Consider the following 20,711-nt stretch of genomic DNA (forward strand, 5'->3'; position numbering starts at 1 on the left):
TGTGTGCTTGTTATCGAAATTAGATGGGGCAAGAAAACATGATCAATAAATGTAATTAATTTAAATTCCATGAATCTGATAGTATAGGTTGGAGAGAATGTTTTTTATGCAACGTGCTGCGGTGTGTTATTATGATTTAATTAGTATTCATAAATGATACCATGTTTCACGGTTGGTTTGTTTCCCATCATGTCCCGCTGTTAAAAACAGGATTATGCTACATTCAAGGTCCTGTTCGTCTCACTGGCCCCTCCCACCATATGGTATCCTAGCAGCCGATCTCTGAGCCCTCTCGTGATTGGTCCGTTTCACCGAATCCGCCATATTCAAACTTCCGCCGTAGTGTGTGTTCTGTTGTCATCGACCCTCCGCTTCCTTTGTACACATCGGGCAAGTTTTCATACGTCTGGAATTTTCTTTTTAGTTTGCTTGATCAATAACCACGTCTCGGTATAGGTGACTCCTACAAAATGGAAGAAAATGAAGAAGTTGGTGTGAGGGCGGTGGGAAACATAAAACCAAAACTTCGCAGGATGTCATCGAGGACTTCAACGACATCAGTTATCAGCGCCGCTTCTCCACATACACTGAGGAGAAACAACTCAAAAAAGTGAGTCAAAAATACGTGATATTATATTAACGTTATGCATTTATTTTAAATTTGAAAGCTCAGTTTGTTCTGTACAACGACTTTAGCACATTTCGAGCTAACGTTATCTTGTTGGCCTACGGTGACGTACAGGCTGTTATTGTAACTGGCAAATGCTGCATTCAAGTGCACCTCGGAAGACGTAATGTCGAATTGTGTCACCACGATTTGCCATGCTTTAAGTCTTTTGTGATCATTTTGATAAAGGAAAAATGTCACAAATTAGTTCTGATGGGTCTGTAGTCTTGCAACATTGTGTGGGCATGATCTGGTTAAGTATCTAACAGTATAGCTTTCATATTTTTAGATCACATGAAAAATCACACTTTTGTCAATGGCCAAAGTCAGGATAAAAAAACGATATTATCCTTTTGGCACACAGAACTACTATTTTTTACTAAACAAATGACTAAATATATAGAAACCTAATATAGTATGATAAGAAACCTTTATATATTGTGAGCTAAATGCACAACAGAAACGCATTAAAGTCATAATGTCATAAACGTCTATTTTGTAGCTTCTTTTTTTTTTAAAGATGAAATGGTTTAATACAATTTTTTTTTAAACTAGGAGTCAACAAAAAGACAATTAATTCTGAATCTGATTGTAATTTGTATTATTGATTTATAATACCAATACTAATAAATTATTCAAAGTAAAAATTATGAAAAGCCACAAACCATCCCAATGTAAAAGCTGGAACCAAAAGGACAATATTGCCTGATACATTTAAATAACATATCAGTCACTTCTGTAGAGTGAAAAATGAATTGAATAATATTTTCAGCACTAATGTAAGATGCAGATTAATGTTTGCCAATCCTGGATTGTTTCTATAATTCGGATACTGGGCACTTTGGAGTCTGTATTTTCAAAGTTTCTCTTCAATAGCAACACAGGCTTTAAGAGACACTCAAAAGGCATGTCTAAAAAGTTAAACCTGTACTGCACCTGTTGGTTTTTTCAAGCTGCAGATAGGGTTGTGAAAGTACTGCAATATTTGTGTTGGCTTCATATCGCTGCATTCCTACGGTGTACTATCATTAGAAAGAGCCAAAAACTCAAATGTTTTAACTTCATAACCTCACCTTTATTATCTTGTTATTAAGGCTCTATAAGACTGACACATTGACATGCTTTTTGCTCCTTACTATTCAAATTAAATGAATGTTATATTTCACCTGGAGGTCTACTTACCCCAGGCTCCACTCATAATTTGGTTATTTCCAACGTGACTTGAAGGCAGGATAACAAGCAGTGTGTTGACCTGATATCAACCTCAGGGAGTGTTTCACATAGAAGGACATTGTTTCTCTCTGTAGCTGCAGTGTTTTGTCAGAACATAACTGACTTTTTTTAAGAAGCAAAAAGCAGTTCAGTTCCTTGTATGGTTCAAATATTAATGTCCCGCAGGCGTCATCCACAGTGTTGGACACATTTGAAACATAACAGCGAGTGTAGCAAAAGAGGCATACAAAACGCATCCATCATAAAAGCAGAGCTGAAACTGATTCCCTATAAACAATGCTTCTCTTAAGCTGTGTTTGTGTGAGGACTGCAACATATATATTATTTTGTATCGTCATTTGCAATGTAGACTTGTACCATATACACATGGTACAAGACGGCAATATTTCATTCGGGTATTTTTTAGGTTAGTTTAAAGAATATCAGTGAGTATCGGTACAAAACTGCACTTTAAAATGAAACTTGTCATCTCTCAACAAACTATAAGCATTATGACTAAAAGCATCAGAACTCATTAATATCTATTTATTTATCGTTTTTGTTAGCATGATATTCAAAAACATTATCAAATATGTTCTTCATTGTGCAGTGCTAGTTTGTATACTTTGACTGCTATTAGTGGTGCTTTTTAGCTGCCAGCGTTTGCACATATGATCAGATTCTGTACATCTTTAATCAATAAAAAGAGACCTCGTCAACGGAGAAGCAGGCAGTCACACTGTAATGTTGATATAAACCTGTTGTCATTGTGCTTGACCGTTGCTTTTTGTCTCCTTTCCTGTAGACCTCCACTGCAGAGAGGAAGCTCCTTCACGTTTCTCACGCCTGGGACCCCGTGGGACTTCAGTCTAGTAAGTTAATTAATTCTTCAACATGTATCACAAATACGTGGAAGTATTTTCAAATGGGATGTGAAAGTAACATATTTTTATTCTTCCTCTGCTGCAGAAGAGAAAACGCAAAGAGAAGGAAGATGACACAGTCAGTCTGTCCAGCTTCGACCTGAAGGTGAGAGTCAGGGCAGCTTCCCGTCTGTCCGCTTGTTGTGAGATCTATGATAATTTCACTCATGCTAAAGAACACAGAGCAGACATGATGTGTATTTGTGGCCGTGACGTTACCGTATGTCCCACTGTGTGCCATCATGGGTAAAACCGCCATGTGACAACCGTGAATAAATGTGTCCTTAAAAAACGGATATGAAACTGGCTTCTGTCATGGCCGGCCAGTTCAGAGGTTTCGTTGCATATTTACACCAAACAACAGCAATGCTTTATCACAGGGATTCCCAAAGTGTGAGGCACGCCTCCCCTGGGGGGCGCCAGAGAGCTTCAAGGGAGGCGCAGCCGCCAGAAAAAAATAAAGAGAACAGTGAAATCTAGCTTGTTAACTTCAACTAAATGTATGCGAGCGGCAAAATATGGACAGATTTTTTGTGAAGTTACCTAAAGTGAGAGAGGAGACAGCGTCTGTCAGAAAACGGAGGAAGTATGACAATGATTATTTGAAGCTAGGATTTTCATGGACCGGTCCTGATGACACTCCACTGCCACAGTGTGTTATCTGCAACGAGGTGCTAGCTAATGACAGTATGAGAGCATGTAAACTCCGGCGTCATATTGAGACGAGACACCCATATTTGGTGACCAAGCCACAGGACTTTTTTGACCGGAAGCTCAAGGAATTGCAGTCACAGAAAAATGTCATTGACACATTTAGCACTGTGAATACAAAGGCTACCGAGTGGCGTTACGGATAGCTAAGGCAGGTAAACCTCACAACATTGGTGAAAAGTTACTCCTCCCTGCTGCTAAAGACATCTCCGTCTCAACTATTTCTCTCCGAGTGCAACGTATGAGGAAGCTGCCATCCTTAACCTCAACATGTTTAAAACATAAAGATAAAGAGGTTTAAAAAAGCTATTGTTTAATGTTTTAAGGAGGTGACGCTCAGCAAAAAGAGAAAGGTAGCGAAAACAGAGCATTTTATGACATTTTCTCTTATTGGACCTCTTTGAAATGCAATTGAATACCCCTGCATTATAGCAACAATAATAATTGGGAGGGGGAGGCGCGGCTGTGATTATGTTCTCTGAGGGGAGGCTCACCTTCCCACACTTTGGGAACCCCTGCTTTATCATATACTAAACTGTTTTATAAGTAAGAATAAAGTAAAATTAGGACATGTCTTATTTTTCATCAGCATTTCTATCCGGTGTTAAACAATATAAATTGGTAAAAGTTTTATTCTAAATATTTGAGAACCTTTTATCAAACAGTACCGTTTTATTAAGGTAGTGTAAGTGTTACACCACTACATTCAATACCTCAATACAATCCACTGGAAATAAATACGTTTTTTCCCCCCTTTATTCCCAGGAACCCAGTAACAAGCGAGTCCGACCTCTAGCCAAAGTTTCGTCCCTCGTAAACTTGATTTCTCCTTCGAAGAATGGCGCTGTGCGGCGCTTTGGACAGACCATCCAGGTGAATGCCATACTCTTGTCCCACCCACTCTAAAAAAAATACATTGTAGATGTATAAATAGAAAAATGTGTTTGACTGTAATATACTCTTTCTTTTCCCCCCCAAAAAAGTCTATGTCAATGCGTGCTGACAGTAAGTCACCAGGGATGCTCCTCAGAGGCGGCAGCAAGCTGGCAGGTCCGACTCCAACGAAACGCAGGAACAGCACGCTGTGGTCCGAGACGCTCGACGTCCATCAGAAGAGCACGTTCTCCACCAAAGAGATCAAGAGACAGGAGGTTAGGCAGTTCCGGCTTTTTAAAGTTAAATTATAAATACAGAGAGCATAACAATAACATCTTCTTCTCCTGCTGTGTTTTTTTTCTTCAGGCGATTCATGAGCTTTACAGGGGAGAACAGGATCTCATAGAAGATCTCCAACTCGCACGAAAGGTTAGAAAATCTTTATTTAAAACCATACAAAGTAAGTAATCAATACATTTATCCTGCAGTTTAAAGAAAAAGGTGTGCTGACTGCTGCTTTTTCTCACATCTAGGCATACCATGATCCGATGCTAAAACTCTCCATCATGACATGGGAGGAACTGGCTCAAATATTTGGGGACCTGGACTCATACATCCCCCTACACGAGGGTAAATTACCATTACCCATTCTTTGCTTTGAGTGCTTCTTTTGATGCATGGAGTGATTCTTGTGTTAGCCATCAAAGCTCAATGCTATGCACATTTAAGAAAATGCATACGAATAGACTAGAAACTAGCAAATGAGAAAAAACACCAGTTTGACGGGAATGCACATAATTTAGACAAATCACTACTTTAAGCTCACAGCATGTTGGAAACTGGTTCCAAGGGACACTAAAAGTTGATAACAGGGCCGTCCTAGTGGTTGCCATGATTTCTGGGTAATGCATTTTTTGACACCGGTTATCCACTGATGTGATTGCATTAAGATTGCAGTAATATCGCTAAATGTTGTCATCACAAAGTGAAAATAACATAATAAATCTTAAATGTAAGTATTTAAAAAAACACTGACAGATAGCTGCCTTTAACAATTTCATGATCCGCAAACGGCAACAGCAAGTACTGCGTTTCTCAGCCGTGTGCATCACTTTTATTTTGGATAATAGTTACAGGTGTGTTGTGAACTTCTTGCAGTAGTTGGTTTAGATGATGTGCCTTCTCGTCAAAATATGTTTTGTCTATTAGCATGGGTTTTAATTTGCAGTGCGTCAAGCTCTAGGAGCCACCATAACTTTTGAATGTGTGTGATTTTTGTATTTGCAGACTTATTGATGAAACTGACAGAGGGAACTGGCCCTGATGGAACAATATCTCAGATTGGACAGATGATTATAGACTGGGTATGTGTATAGGTTTTTTCACACATTATCTTCAAATGGGACACATTTCAGCGTGTAAAAAGGTTGTAACTGTCACTGTGTTTTCTCAGCTGCCTGGTCTGAATGGTTACAAAGAGTACTGCAGCAACCAGCTGGCAGCCAAAGCCCTGCTGGACCAGAAGAAGCAGGACAGGCGGGTCCAGGACTTCCTGCAGCGCTGCCTGGAGTCGCCTTTCAGCAGGAAGCTGGACCTCTGGAGCTTCCTAGACATTCCGCGCTCACGCCTGGTGAAATACCCACTGCTGCTGCGAGAGATCCTGAAACACACTGCTCCTGATCACCCGGACGTACCCAGTCTGGAGAGAGCTGTACGTTATCCTCATGACAGATAGTGCTGTTGCTTTTATTTAGCTGTTGAATCTAAAATTAACATGGCTTTTATTTCACAAATGATTTAGTTGTGTGTGTTTTTCCATTCTAATGAGTCTTTCCTTGATTACCCAGATCACTATTATCCAGGGGATTCTGTCAGATATCAACGTGAGAAAAGGGGAGTCTGAGTGCCAGTACTATATAGACAAACTGGAGTATCTGGATGATAAGCAGCGAGACCCTCTCATAGATAACTGTAAGAACCTGCTCATTCACGGCGATCTGCGGAACAAGAGTGGCTTGGTGAGGATTACTTCCCTTATTATTACCCTCCGCATACATGTTATTGTCCTGTATTATAATAGGTTTAATGTTTTAATAATGTGTCTCTTCACAGAGGCTGCATGTGTTCCTCTTCTGTGAGCTCCTGATCATGACCCGGCCGGTGACCCGTAACGACCGGAGCTGCTTCCAGGTTTACCGACAGCCCATCCCGGTTCGGGACTTGGCTCTAGAGGACCTGCAGGACGGAGAGATCCGCATGGGGGGGTCCTTCAGAGGGGCTTTCACCAACGGAGAGAAAAGTGAGTTCAGTTGATTTTCACTCCATCTGCTGGCGAAGTGTGGCTGAGGCAATTTTTGTCACCCATTATTTTTACAAACATTGTGCTTGATTGTTTAATTTATCCAGAAATGATACTCTTTAATGTTGAAAATGTAATATATTTTTGTGTCTTGGACTGCTGGTCAGAAAGTATTTTGAATACATCAACATAACAATTATTTACAAATTAATTTATGATAAAAACCCTATTTTTCTTCAAAGTCAAAGTAGGCCATCATCGTTTTCATAAACTCTGCTTTTTCAGGGTTTTGAAGGGGTGCTTGATACATCCTTAGCCTCTGAACAAGGCACTGCTGGATGGGGCAGGTCTTAGTTTTTCACAGCAAAATAAAGCTTGACTTGGATCTTACATAAGCTGAAACATTAGATTTGTTGTTGAACAATAGTTTTGTCTAGATTTCCACAGTTTGACGCCAACGACAAAAATAATACTCTATACTAGGGATGCTCCGATCGATCGGTGCTCTCTAAACATGCCGATCGCATGACGTAAAATACATGACACTTTTCTCTGTGAGCGGCAAAAACAAGCTCGCCAAAATGGCTTCACCGGTCTGGCATTATTTTAAGGTGTCCGAAAAAGACAGTAAAATAGCGGTATGCAACGTGTGTGAAGCAGAAATCCTGCAGCTCCACCCGCCGGACCAGTGAGCGGAGCGAAACACACAAGAGTTAGACCTAACACACTTAGCTATTTTATCTACCTCTGGAACAAGCTAAACTAGTTATAAATATATTTATTCTTCACTGTCGGGTCACTCATTACTGGATCAGTGAGCTGCATGAGATACTGACTGTCAGGAGAGGGAGAGAGAGGAAAGGAGAGCTATTGTAAACTTGAATAATGTACATCATTTTAATGTACTAATTAAGTTGATTGTTGTTTGTGGAAGCTCCAGTGAATGAGCCCCATTAACTGAGTTTTAAACATCACTTTAAATGGAAGATTTAAAGTGATGTTTAAATCTTCCATTTAGGCCTCGCCCACTCGATCGGCAATTTTGGGGAGCATCCCTACTCTATGCATAGTTATTCATGTCTGTTGTAAGTTATAATAGTCCTGACCTAATATAGAATTTGCTGACTTCTGTGTCCCTCTAGCTAAGAACGTTTTCCGTGTGCGCTCTCTGGATCCCTCCCATGGCCAGTCTCACACTCTGCATGTGAACGACGTCTACCACAAGCAGCAGTGGCTCAACTGTCTGCGCAATGCAATGTCTCAACAACAGGAAATGGCACCTCGAGTTCAGCAGACAGAGGTTACCAGGATCAAGCGTCGCTCCTCCACCATCTCAGGCAGCATCTCTGACGAGGAGACGGACGAGAACTGTCCACCTGTCTCAGGCCCTAAACTCAGGCCTCAGACTCTCTCCAAAACCAGACTGGAGCAGAAGTTACAAGGCTCGCTAAAGAGGAAGTAGGAGTGTAGACTTTGAACTCGAAACAAGGGATCCTCTCAGACAAACACATGTACCCAACACGAGTCCTGTAAATTCACATGTCTGTCGATGAATTTTCAAACGACCACTGTTTTTATGCTCTTCCTTTTGTCCTTGTCTGTAGCTGCACTGAAAAGACCATTTAAATCTTCTCCGTCCAAATGTTTGTCCAATTCTAGTCGTCTAATTAGTTTACAAGAAATAAATGTATGTGACTGAGATGTATGTTTACACCTGCTAAATGTGTGTGGAATTAGGGTTTTATGTGGTTACCTATCTATGTTTAAACAGCTTTATACCACTTTTAGCTCAAGCTTTGTTTAAACATTCAATATTTTTCTGCTGCACTCAAAATGCATTTATATTAGGCTATAGGCAATGTGCGTGCTGTTGTCAGTTATTTTGAGTGTTATCTGTACCAAGAAAAGGGACCAAGATACTGAGAAACTGTGAGACCAGAAATGTTTAAGATTAGATCAAAGATAATGAGAAAATGTTGAGCAACAACACCAACCATGAATATCATAAGGTTATCACATTTCTTGGAAGAAAAAAAATCTAGATTTGTTCAGTGAAATATTGTAAAATAGCAAATGATAAAACATTTTGTATGTTAAGAGTCCCGAGTGTGGTTGTTTGAGATTGTATGTTACAGCACACCACTCCCCCTGGTTGTACTTTGACCTCCTCAGTCGTTTCCGCTTGCTGTTGACATAGCTGTCCAACAGTCTGTCGCAACATTTCCTCCTAGTATGTAGAAATCCTACATACCCTTTTTGTAGTTTTGTTAATTTCTCATTTTTAAGGCCATTTAAGATTAAGACAAAAACATTTAAAACCAATGGAAAGAGAACAATACTTCTCCTTTTTTTCAGTTCAGGAGCCCAATTACTGCAGTTTGCTACATTCAGTCCAGTGTTTTTATGCTGCTCTCAAAATGCATTTATATTAGGCTATAGGCAACATGTGTGCAGTTGTCAGTTATTATGAGTGTTATCTGCCAAGAAAAGGGATCAAGATAGTGAGAAACTTACTGCAGTTCTTACAATGATGGGTGCTTGGTATATTTGTACATGATTCCCACAAGTAGAAAAACATTTGAAATGAACCTTGATCTGGGTCTCAAAGTTTGCCTTTGAATTAGAAGGAATTAGGCCCAAACAGTCCTTTAGTTTCATGTTAAAGAAGGCGTGGGAACCCTGTTTACATGTAAGTATATTACAGATAAATATCTGTGTTAATGCTTGACTTTGTCCTTGCGGTAAAGCCGCGGTGACATCAACATTTTCAGTTTCAGAGTGACTTCCTATAGTACTTCAGATATGAAAAGGAAATGTACTTTATCAAGCTTGATTTGAGAAGACTTGATAACGCAAAAACTAAAAATACAACATTTATGTCTTAAATTCATACAGACAACAACATAAATAAGAGTTCATTAGGAAATAAAAGCAGTAAAGCTTTTGACTGCTGAGGAGCGACATCTTGAAATAATTCTGTCTTGGCGCTCAAACGGGGTGAGGATGCTTGGGTCTTAAAGTTAAACAAACAAGTGCTATACTTTACAAAGTCTCTATATGAACAAGTTGCATGGCCGCTCCCTTTTCCTACTCCCTTTCTCCTGATGGCTGCTCGTACAACAATGACCATAGCTGCAAGCTGTCAGCAGCTGAACCTGCAGTATTTATAGCTCATGGTAAGCCACAAACACTAACTGCTTCTCAACAACCTAGCTGATACCCTCTTCCTCAAAATATTTGTTTCTGCAGAAGAAAGAAGCTGTGAGAGTCTTTATTTTATAGCCGTTACTTCCTGGGAAACCACCTGACATTTGGTTAAATTCACCAGTGCCCCTGATTATTGTTATTGTCAAATATTAGCTCAATGTTGCTCCAAGATAAATTGGAAAAATCCCCTGCAATCCCTGATACCCTTCTCCAATATACATTAACACCTGCTTTTCTAGAGGTGATCATTAAAAACAGCTGATAGAGCCGCTGTGGTTCATAGAGGATCAAATGACAAGCTCAGGGAAGTGAACATATTTTAGATTTTCCACACCTTCACCAGCTTTCTTTTTAACCATCAAGCCCTGTCCTTCAACAATATACATTCCCAACTTGTGTAAACATGTTGAAGTTTTTAGCAGGAACTAGTTTTACAGGTTGTTGTAGCCGGTCCAAACCTGAGCCTGTTTTTCAGGTCTCAGGCTCGAAAATTACATTCCCAGAACAAATGACCAGGGCCCTTTCTCATTTCATCAAACCCCCCTCCTCGACTTCTCTAAATGCACTTCGAGGACTGAGGATCGAGCGTCGAGGAGGCTCTCTGGAGGAGCTATAACCGAGGATATAACCTAAATATATAAGTCATCATGAACACATCTGTCCATCAGACAGAGGGCTGCTGTGCCTCATGTCATCATTAATGGACGTCTCTTTAAAATGACCGCTCAGAGGAGTTCTCATTTCTCTAACCGCCTGCTGCTTCCCCTCCTCTCTCCTCGGCTCCCCTCGTCGGCCCCTCGGCTCGCATCTCCTGTGGGCGGGACTAATTCTCGAGGAGGGGAGTTAGAGAAATGAGAAAGGGCCCATATCTTCCCTTCTAAAAGGGTCAAATTAATAATCTTTTTTCTCAAAGCAAGGTTACACCTGTGAGTTGGATGTCGAAGTGTCAGAATCAATATAGATGTTTTTATTTTAAAGTAAATTCAGATTGAACACAGTAAAAAATGTAAATTATTGTGTCCGTCCAAAAAAATATATTACTTAGAGTGAAAACCACCCTTGAATGGTGGGATGGTAGACTAAAAGCTATAGGAATCCAAACTACAACATATAATAAGTACCCTCTATCAAGATTGATGCAAAACAAGTGAAATTTGGGTGGATTTGACCTATCTCTGGCCCCCCTTGCTCGATTTTGCTGATTGACATCTCTTTCTAACCGTCAGAGCCAATGGAATCGAGGGGAACTCCCACATACTCCTTATTTGGTAATGTGTGTTTGTGAGACTGACGCATAGCCAAAACCGGAAGTTGCGATAACTCTGGTGTCTACCATTAGCAGCTAACTTTTACTCTCAGATTTTTACATAAAAATGGAATTATGGATTATAAAAATATATATTCCACAGAAACATTATCAACCTATGGATTAACCGATTCAGCCGCGTTTTTTCTCGTTTTAATACAATTGAACAAGTCTTTTGATCAGATTGACAGCTACGGTGAGACAATCTCCCGTAAAAGCTACGTAAAGGTACGTGTTGTGATGTCTGTGTTTGCTTCCCCTGTCGCGAGTTCGGATCACTCAGTGATGATATATAGGCTATACCTAAATAATCTGTGGAACCTCAGCTTTAATCGGATATCTTGTATCTGCAGCTACGATAAGTAATAAGGGTATATTTTATCTTGAGTTCTGTGCCAAAGTGCGTTAGCATTTTTTGCTCAGTGGTCATTTAGATGCTTCTTATGAGACTTGTGTTTTGTTTTGGTAAAAATTGTTTGTATCGTCAGTTAGCTGAGATTCTTCCCGTTAATCTGGTATAACACATTAATAGGTTCTTGAATATTAACATGCCCTGAGACACAGTGTCGTGAATAAATTAAAATGTCCCCGCCGAGGGGGGCTTTGGGGCTTAACAGGACGTTCTTATTATACATCCATGGGTTAAACAGGAAGTAGCAACAGGCTAGGACTATTAGCTGCAGGCTAGGCTAGAAGCCAAAGACAGGATCGGTATAAGTCTACCCAAAATGCTCCACCCATTTTAACTTTAAGATAAAGTTTTAAATGTTGTTATGTTTGTTCAGCTGTATGTTTTTGTGTATCTTAATTTCAATATTAAGAGCTTTTCGGAACATCACACTCCTCATCTGCCTGAACACACCAAGCTGACTGAGTCTAAAATCATTTTGAAACAGAAATGTTTTATTGTATTTGAGTCAATAGAGTGGCGAAGTCCCTCCCCTTCCGGGGGAGCTCCATGGGACCTTATTTTGGAAAAATTATGTATTGAAGTCAATGGAGAGAGAAAGATTATCTTTCTATCCCGTTTGAATTGTGCCACGAATTACACATAGGATGTTTGTCAATTTAAAAGATAATTTTGCAAGTCAAAAAAAAAAAAAGTGTCGTAAAACTTTGAAGTAACACCTTTTTTTTTGTGTGAAACACTTAATGAACTACATCTCTGGTCTCACAGACTCTCACAACAACACACGTCACCAAGGTGGCCATCACTACTGTCTTGTCAAAAAAGTGATTGACTACCCTCACTATCAACTCAATGAAATACGTCCAGAAGAATGTCATGCAAAGCTGCCTGCCTTCCTTTGATTCTCTCTGAACTGCCTGATCTTTTTAATGTTATCCATTTGTGCAGATAGCGTGAAGTAGAAAAGATCACCGATGCTAATGTAGCGTTAGCATTTCTCCCCCGGGCTTAAAAGGTGTATTATAGAATGATCACACCGGTGTGACAGTACTCTTCAAAGGGTTCACGAAATAAGGTTTTTGATTGATTGATTGAAAAGTTTATTAACAGCTTGTATATTGGGTACAGTACAGTACAGCTCAAAACATACAATTGTTAAGGGNACTTCATGTTAAGGCTAATAAAAATTACAAGGCTAAGACCGTAATGCTAACTAATGTGCTTGCTACTAGCTAGGTAGCTAACTTGATCCAGCAAGCCACTCCTGGACCTTTGATCAGACGGGAAGCGAAAGAACGAGCAAGACCCATTGCTGGTATGATAACAACCTGGTACTAAGCACACAGGCATCTTGTTAGAGTTATCTTATCTTAGCTATCTCTTATATTTAGCGCAGGAAAACAATTGTGACATCAGTTATGACATCACTTACACGACTCTGGGATTTGTAGTCTTTCTAGTTGCATATTTTATATTGTCTTGTAGTGATCACTTATTAATACACTGGGTTACATAATTCACCACGGAACTAAAGGTTGGGGGTATGGTTCCACACGGACACATTTGTTGACGGTACCTCCTGTGTACTTACTGTGTGCCCTTCTTTTCTTCTCTCTCTTGTCGTCCCGGGCTGCGACCCGACAACATCTATATTTCTGCTGCTCATTAAAGCCAGCTTTGTACCTTCATTGCACCGCCTCCGACTCCCTTCTCTCGGCACTACATTGTTGACCCTGACATAGTCTCGCGAAGTATCCGAGACTAAACACGGCAAAAAAACTCAGTTTTTTCTCGAAATGCCGGGGATGGGGTAAAGTGAACCATGGGCCTTGGGTTAAGTTGAGCCACTTTTTCAATGGAGAAATGAACGAAAATAGGCCAAGTTGATAATAAGAGCTCATTGTAGGCTACATTTAAAGTTGAATTTACCCTGTGTTTGATTGGTAAGATGTATGAAATTGTATCGCCATTTGTATCATTACTTTTCCTTTTAACATGTTAAAAAAGAAATCAATCAATTAATCGAAATTTATATTAAAAATATTTGAAAAACTAAACTTGTATTTGGTTTGTTATATATTGTTTAAAGTTACCTTTAAGATTTGTTGTAGGTATGCCCAGGTTTGAACAGGTATGCCCAGGTTTGAACAGTGGTTACCCCCTGACCTGGATCAACATACCCCTAACCCGGGGCAAGTTGAGCCACAAGACCACTTTTTTTTAAGAAGCAATATTTTCGCTGCCCTTGATCAAATATTAATTCCTATCATTGCCATTGATTAGAGACATCCTGAATTACAGGTGTGTGCTTTCATTTTACTATGTGTCATTTCTCCTTGCTTAGAGGACAGCATAACTAAAAAATGACTCAACTTACCCCACTCTCCCCTATATGGTTTTATTGTCCACAACGAGTTATTTGATCAAACTAGTCATTTTGATCATGTATATTCTATTTTCATAATAATATTGAACCTTTTGCATGTGTCTTTCTGTCATTATGGGGTAACTGCCCCTATAAAAAACAACTGATGTTTTCAGTGACATTACTACCACCATTTTGTCTTTCCTCAATGGAGGCTGAGACATTGGCTAGTTGCAGAGTAAGTATTTAAACTTATATTTCGTAATTGTAATCATATTATGTGTGTAGTTGGATGTTGTCAAGCTTAACATGTACACAGTCACCTTGCTAACTGAATCATGTTGCTAACTGAAAGTCCACCATGTGCTCATTAAATGCTAATATTAACCAAAAATGTCCACCCTGTCAGCAAGCCTTCCATGACAGGGTACAAATAGTTTGCCATAATTTAATTATTATCCAAATACTTTTTCCATTAACTGAAATATATTGTTGAGAAAGGGACTAAATAGCTTTCTGAAAATGTACATTTTATAATCACTATGTAATTACAATTTATTTACTCTACTTTGAATTTGTCCCATACAGGGTGGACACATTTTGCTGTTTGCATGTGTGGAGTCTATTTTTATATAACATTACAAGATTCTTATTATTACATTATTTGCTTATTGTGCTCATTTTATGTTGCTATGTTGCTGTGACTTAGGAATAAATGGACACAAACCTGAGGGAAGTCTCAAATGCACCGTATGGTGATATTGACTCATTTGTAGAATGGAAACTCCCCCAAGTTGCGTAAACCATTAAATTCCCAAAGCACTTCCGCATAAAGAAATATGTAATCTATGAGGTCACATTAACAGTTAAACACAGTTTCTGTTCATTAAAATAACCGCATTCATTGTGCTGATTCAATGTTAAAGGGCCCATGTCATGCTTTTCCAAATGGACCAATCCACGCAGCACCTCACACACCAGGATCCCTTGGCGTCACTATCTCGTCTACTACAGGGAGTCCCATTGACTTGCATAGAGCTCCCTGGTTGGTAATAGATGAGTTGGGGTCGCGGAGAAATGCTCTCTGCAGATCCATTCTCACAGCGTTATAAACCTTTTTCTTACTCAATATCAAGCCACACTTATTGTTTTTACTTCGGCTGTGAGTGTTTGTGTGTGCTCAGGATGAGTTTCGCTGTGTCTCGCTGACCCGGAAACAACACCGCCAGCGAGCTCACACTGCAGCAGCGAGCCTCGCAACGTCCCGACCAATCAGAGCAAACTGGGATCTAAAAATAAAGTTGGATGGAAATATTTAGTAGCTTTTTCTTCCCTGAATTATTTGCTCCAATAACATGTCATTGTTGATGTTCCGCTCAGAGCCGAAAAAAGCACTGTATTAGACATGGGCGGAGCCTCTCTGGTGGTTGACTAATCAGAACAGAGTGTGTGTGGGGGGGGGGGCAGGAGCTCCAACAAGCCGTTTAGGACAGAGAGTGAAATTCAGTGAATACACATACTATACAGAGATGCTGTATGAGAGAAACCAATGTGATTTTGGAAAATTGCACAATTTCAATATATTCTAGACCTCAACAATGGAATTATGATCAGTAGAAATGGCCATGACATGGGACCTTTAAGTGAATAACCGATTGGGCAACAACAGACCTTATTCAGATTCTGATGACTTCAAAACACTTTACACCTGATACCTGTCAGCCTCTTTAGCAGCGGTGCAAGTTCAGACATGTTTTTTGTACAGTGAGTGAATGCAGTCCGACTAGCGTGTGTGCCACTTATTTCACTCGTTTTCATTTTGTGTTGTGCCTGCGTGTTGCTCTCGTCTTATCTTCAGTAGGTTCCTCTCTAACTCACCAACCTGATAGCTGCATTGGCGTGACCTTGATAAGTTATTTTATTTGGTGGTAACTAATCTTTGCCTGCTAACTCTCAGGACAGGATTCTTGTCCAGACAGATATCTACATATATTCACCAGTTTTTACAAACCAAAGGGTTTTGGAGAAGTCAAAGTACATTTACTGTAAGGTTCTAGGCCCTTGTTCCTCTATTGAGAGTACAGCAGAAACTCTCACACAAGTCATTGTAAATAACAAGTTATTGTAAATGAGCTAAGTTACATTGATTTAGTTGCATGCTCTGTACTTTACAAATACGAGAGTATATTTGCCTTTTTGCAGCATTAAATGCATTTGAGAAGTAGTGAGCATACAACATGTTTGTGTAAAAATGTGTTTTGATATCGTCTTTCTGGGTTTTTTTTTCATGCAGGTTGGTTTGGAAATTAAGAATAATTTTCCTCACAACAATAATCACAAAATGACAACACAATTCGTTTTGACACACGACCCTTTTGAATAAATATTTCCCCACAAAAATATCTATCAATGATGATGTTTGTTGTTCAGTTACAAAAGAAAACAACACTGGAGAATTATTTTTAAAATACTCAAGTGGTCTGTTAACTTAGACACATTTAATCGAGGTAGAACCATCTGTATTATTTACACATTAACATTAAAAATAAATACTTTCATGTTATATACAAATAAATACAGTGATATAACCCTAGTTATAAAACGACTTCATGTTCCCTCTGTGTTTAGTTAAATATTACAGGATCTATAATAAAGTCACACTTACTTGATCATATTGAGAAAGCCAAGTTCAGGTTTATATATTTTATATTATATAATCTCCAAAAAGCCATTGATTAGATAAAGCTTCTGGGATTCATTGTTTGGGCCGTACATGGAATGTGCTCAGGGTAAAGGTGGGTTAAGCTCTGCTGGAGGTAATGTAAGGCCATCGGAATAGTTATAGTAATAAAGATAAGTTGTTGCCGTAACAAGTGCAAAGGGCTAAAAGGAGAATCTGTGGGACTTTCAAACAAAAATCATGTACTAAAATACTATTCATGCTGATATGATGCAATAATTCGTATATTTATGTTCCAACTGCATCGTTTGTGTATTTTGTTTAAGTGAGAAACACCAGGATGTTTTCTAGAATAACAAGAATTTCTGAGTAAGAGAAGTTAGGTTACTTAACTGTTAAGTATAAGAGTATGTTAAGCCTTAACATACTCAACTGACGCACAGTGCATGGCGGCTCCTCGGACGGTACAATGGTGTGGTGCACTGCACAAAAATGAACGGTTACAATAACTGATTATGAATACAGCTGAGTGAAAGCATGGGAACACATAGGTTATCAAATAAGACATATTACTTGAGTTAACTTGAGTGTGAACAGTCTTTTGGTCATGGCCTTATTAATTGTTAATTTAGTAGGCAGTATAGAGTACATACAGATTGACTTTGTGGTACTATGCAGTAAGTTTGTATATTGTTTCGAACACAGCCCAGGCCTCATCTCTCTTAACCCTTAAAAGCATTTGTTTTTCCTGAAAACAAGATAATGACAAACAGCAGAGTTGAGTTTGAGTAAAGTAAAGGTTAGTGGGGAGCCAGAAGATAGAATTAGAGTTGAATGCAAGTAAATATTGGACTTAAAATGTATGTGTTTTTTTAAACATGACTTATTGCTGTGTGTTTGCTGGGTGTGTAACCAGGCAGTTGTTTGATGACAGGCAAGCCAGAACTTCACGATCAGTTTGTGGTACATAAATCAAAGTTGTCTATTTTGCTTTGGTAAACATTCAGATTTGTTGATGTTGTGAAATCTCTCTGCACCAAGCTAGTTTGGCAGTGTTAAGACATTTCCTCTGTGCTGCACTTCTGCCAACTTCAACATCCTGTCAGACTTTCTGAGTTCTGCAGGGTCAGCAGACATATTCGGTCTGGATTTTCCTGGAAGCTGAATCTTGGGTGTCTCATTGCTGTCTAGATCTCAATAACTGGAGGTGGCATGTAAGAAAGAAAACGTATGATGCGATTGGGCAGATCCAGCTTGGAAACAACTTCACATGCTCTTATGCCGAGAGCCCCTCTCACAGCCACTCTGCTGATCTGCTGTAGACTGAGAGGGGTATCTATGGAAGAGAAAGTCAAAGAGGTGACATTTTATCTGTGCTCTTAGATAATTTATATTTTTAGCAGTGACAGGAAGCACACTTCAAACTTACTCTCATAGAACTCAAGGGAGAGATACGAGGGAGATCCCAGACTGGTGTAGTGGATGGGCTTTTTTTTCAGATTATCCCTCGCGTACACGTTCACCCCAAACTCCACAAGTAGATCGATCAAGTCGACGCTCTTAGTTTTGGCTGCGTGATGAAGAGTTGTCTCATGTAACGTTGCAGCATTCACATTTGCCCCTTTGGGAAAGAAAGACACGCAAAACTGTATGAGAAAGAAAACACTTTTCTTGTCTATACAAACTGTGTATTTACAAAATGTATACTGCCATGACATCCAGTTAGAATATAATAGCCGTAAGCATAACAAACCAATACAAGGCACACTATAGGCGAGGTGCACACAGTTTTGTGGTTGCTTATCAACAGACAAGGACATTTGAGGAAAATGTGTAAATCTCAATTAACTTGAGTAAATAAGGTGTTTTACAAAATAAATCCTTATATATACACTGTATCTTACAGAGATATTAATATAGTAACATGATTTATTTATGATAACAAACTTTAGCAATATCGGGATGTAATTGGAAAATTATTCTTAAAGTTGCCTTGAAATACATAATATATTACAAAAGCACAGATAGCAACAATCATTAAAGGTCCCATGTCATGCTTTTCCGGTTATTACCCGTCCCCTTCTGTGTTATGAAGGTTTTTATCCATGTAAACTGTCTGCAGAGTCAAAAACCCTCAAAGTACACCCTGTAGGGAGTAAAACTCTAACACAGAAAAGACCTCCCCAAAACGCCTCGTTGGAGATTTCTCATTTTCCAATGTTTTCTTCCTGGGTATTGCTTACGTAGGGATACCCAGTAGCCACACCCAGAGCTATGGCCGCACCCTCTGCCAGCCGATACTGTTGGAAGCTCAGGTTCAGTTCAAAACTGTATCCAGTCATGCCAACGAGCGTCTATTTCCTGTCTTGTGAAGGGAAATCTTCAATGTATGCTTTACCGAGGGCAGAACCACGATGAAGTCAGTGGTTGACATTTCTTGTTAACACCGTTCCCTCAGATGTTCGAGCTGGTATTGTACTGTGTGCGTGGCATTTCACGGACCAAAGCTTCGCAAACCTTTCAGCCATTCATGCCGGATATGCACAGCGTAGGACACTGAAGGACGATGCTGTTCCTACTTTGTTTGGACCAGCGGGAGAATTGGGTACACAACCTGTAAGTATGCATTGTTGTTTGTAGGGGTGTAACGGCATCCGTATTCGTCCCGTACCGTCACGGTTCGGACGTCACGGTTCGGCACATGCAGTCACACGACGAATACGCCTTTTTTTTTAGAGTGGGAAGAAGGTCTGTCATTCAGGGAAGTATCCATTACACTATTTATAATCCAGGGGGCGTCATTGCGCCTGAAAGCTGTTTGCCAGCCGCCCTTAAACAACAAATGAAGAACAAGAAGAAAACACAAGAAAACGAACGAAATACAAGAAGAAGAAAAGTTAGTATGGCGATTTCAGATAACACACAGGAGCTAGAACCCACCTGCTTCTTTTAAATCAGCTTTGTGTAGGAACATTTCGGGTTCCCTGTGGACTACGATAACGATGGAGTGCGGGTGGTGGATCGGATGAGGACGGTGTCGGCGTTGTTTGACAGCGGTGTGGTATGCTAATGGTAACACACGCCAAACATGTTAAATCATATCATAAGGCATCACCCAGATCACCGGAGCTCGGCAAAAGACAACAGCAGTTCAACAGCTGTTTTTAAGGGTGCATTCACACCAGCCTTGTATAGTGCTGTTGAATCGAACCCTGGTGCGTTTAACCGCTTAGTGCGGTTCATTTGGGTCGGTGTGAACGCAGTCCGAGACCTCTTAAGTGAACTAAACAACCGGACTCTGGTCCGCTAAAATAGGTGGTCTCGGAGCACTTGCTAGTGAACTCTGGAGCGGTTCATTGCTGGTGTGAACGCAGTCCGCACCAAAACATAGGAAGCCTAGTATTTACGTGTCACAAGAACGCGGATATCTTCAAAATCTTTAGCGAAAGAGTCTTTCAAGACATCCGCGGTTGTTTAGTTAAAGAGTGAAGCAGAATTAAGTGTTGAACAGTGTCGTGTAATGTAAATATTCTCCGTCAGCTACATAAAAGTAAGAACACCTGTCGTCGGTGAAACGCCCCTCCTTACTGCAGAACGTCTCATTATATGTGTTATAATGTTTTTTAACGGACGTTGTCTGATTATATAATCATATGCGCGGGCCGCTAGTGTCTGTTGATCTCCAGATTAACAGTAGCATGAGAATAACCCGCCGAAAGTGCAGATGCTCCATGGCGGAGGCTCCGATAAAAATTGCCGCGATTTGCGTTTTTACCCCCTTAATGTCTGACCAATGGTTGAACAGCATTTCCGAGCACATGACTTGTGTTTAAAGTTTATAGTCCGTTTGAGTTTTACCCATGTGAACGCAAACCGAACCTTCTGAAAAATGAAACAATGTAACAAACTGTCGTCTGCTGCGCACCAGAGAGCGGACTATTAGGTGTGAATGCACCCTTAGTCTGTCTTAGAAAGTCTTCAACCGTCTAAGAAAGTCTTCAACCGTCTGAGAAAGTCTTCAACCGTCTGAGAAAGTCTTCAACCGTCTAAGAAAGT

The 20,711-nt window shown here is 39.9% G+C and overlaps 2 protein-coding genes across 2 annotated transcripts; one reads left to right on the top strand and one right to left on the bottom strand.

Moving 5' to 3' along the window:
* Positions 1-191: 191 nt before the first annotated feature.
* LOC104957404 (neuroepithelial cell-transforming gene 1 protein-like) lies at positions 192-8,807 on the top strand. The gene is made up of 12 exons (XM_010785030.1): positions 192-610; positions 2,685-2,751; positions 2,849-2,908; positions 4,279-4,386; positions 4,497-4,664; positions 4,756-4,818; positions 4,923-5,019; positions 5,677-5,753; positions 5,843-6,100; positions 6,237-6,407; positions 6,502-6,688; positions 7,831-8,807. Exons 1-12 carry the CDS (start codon positions 471-473, stop codon positions 8,148-8,150), a joined length of 1,716 nt encoding a protein of 571 aa, XP_010783332.1. The 5' UTR covers positions 192-470; the 3' UTR covers positions 8,151-8,807.
* Positions 8,808-16,372: 7,565 nt separating this feature from the next.
* On the bottom strand, positions 16,373-19,089 carry LOC104957405 (ankyrin repeat and SOCS box protein 13-like). Its single transcript, XM_010785031.1, has 3 exons — positions 19,054-19,089; positions 18,085-18,301; positions 16,373-17,991 (listed from the first exon to the last, which is right to left on the bottom strand). The coding sequence occupies exons 1-3, from the start codon at positions 19,087-19,089 to the stop codon at positions 17,843-17,845; spliced, it is 402 nt and encodes a 133-aa protein (XP_010783333.1). The 3' UTR covers positions 16,373-17,842.
* Positions 19,090-20,711: the final 1,622 nt, after the last annotated feature.

The sequence above is a fragment of the Notothenia coriiceps genome, unplaced genomic scaffold (assembly GCF_000735185.1).
Source record: "Notothenia coriiceps isolate Sejong01 unplaced genomic scaffold, NC01 NC01_scaffold00026970, whole genome shotgun sequence".
NCBI classification, from domain to species: Eukaryota; Metazoa; Chordata; class Actinopteri; order Perciformes; family Nototheniidae; genus Notothenia; species Notothenia coriiceps.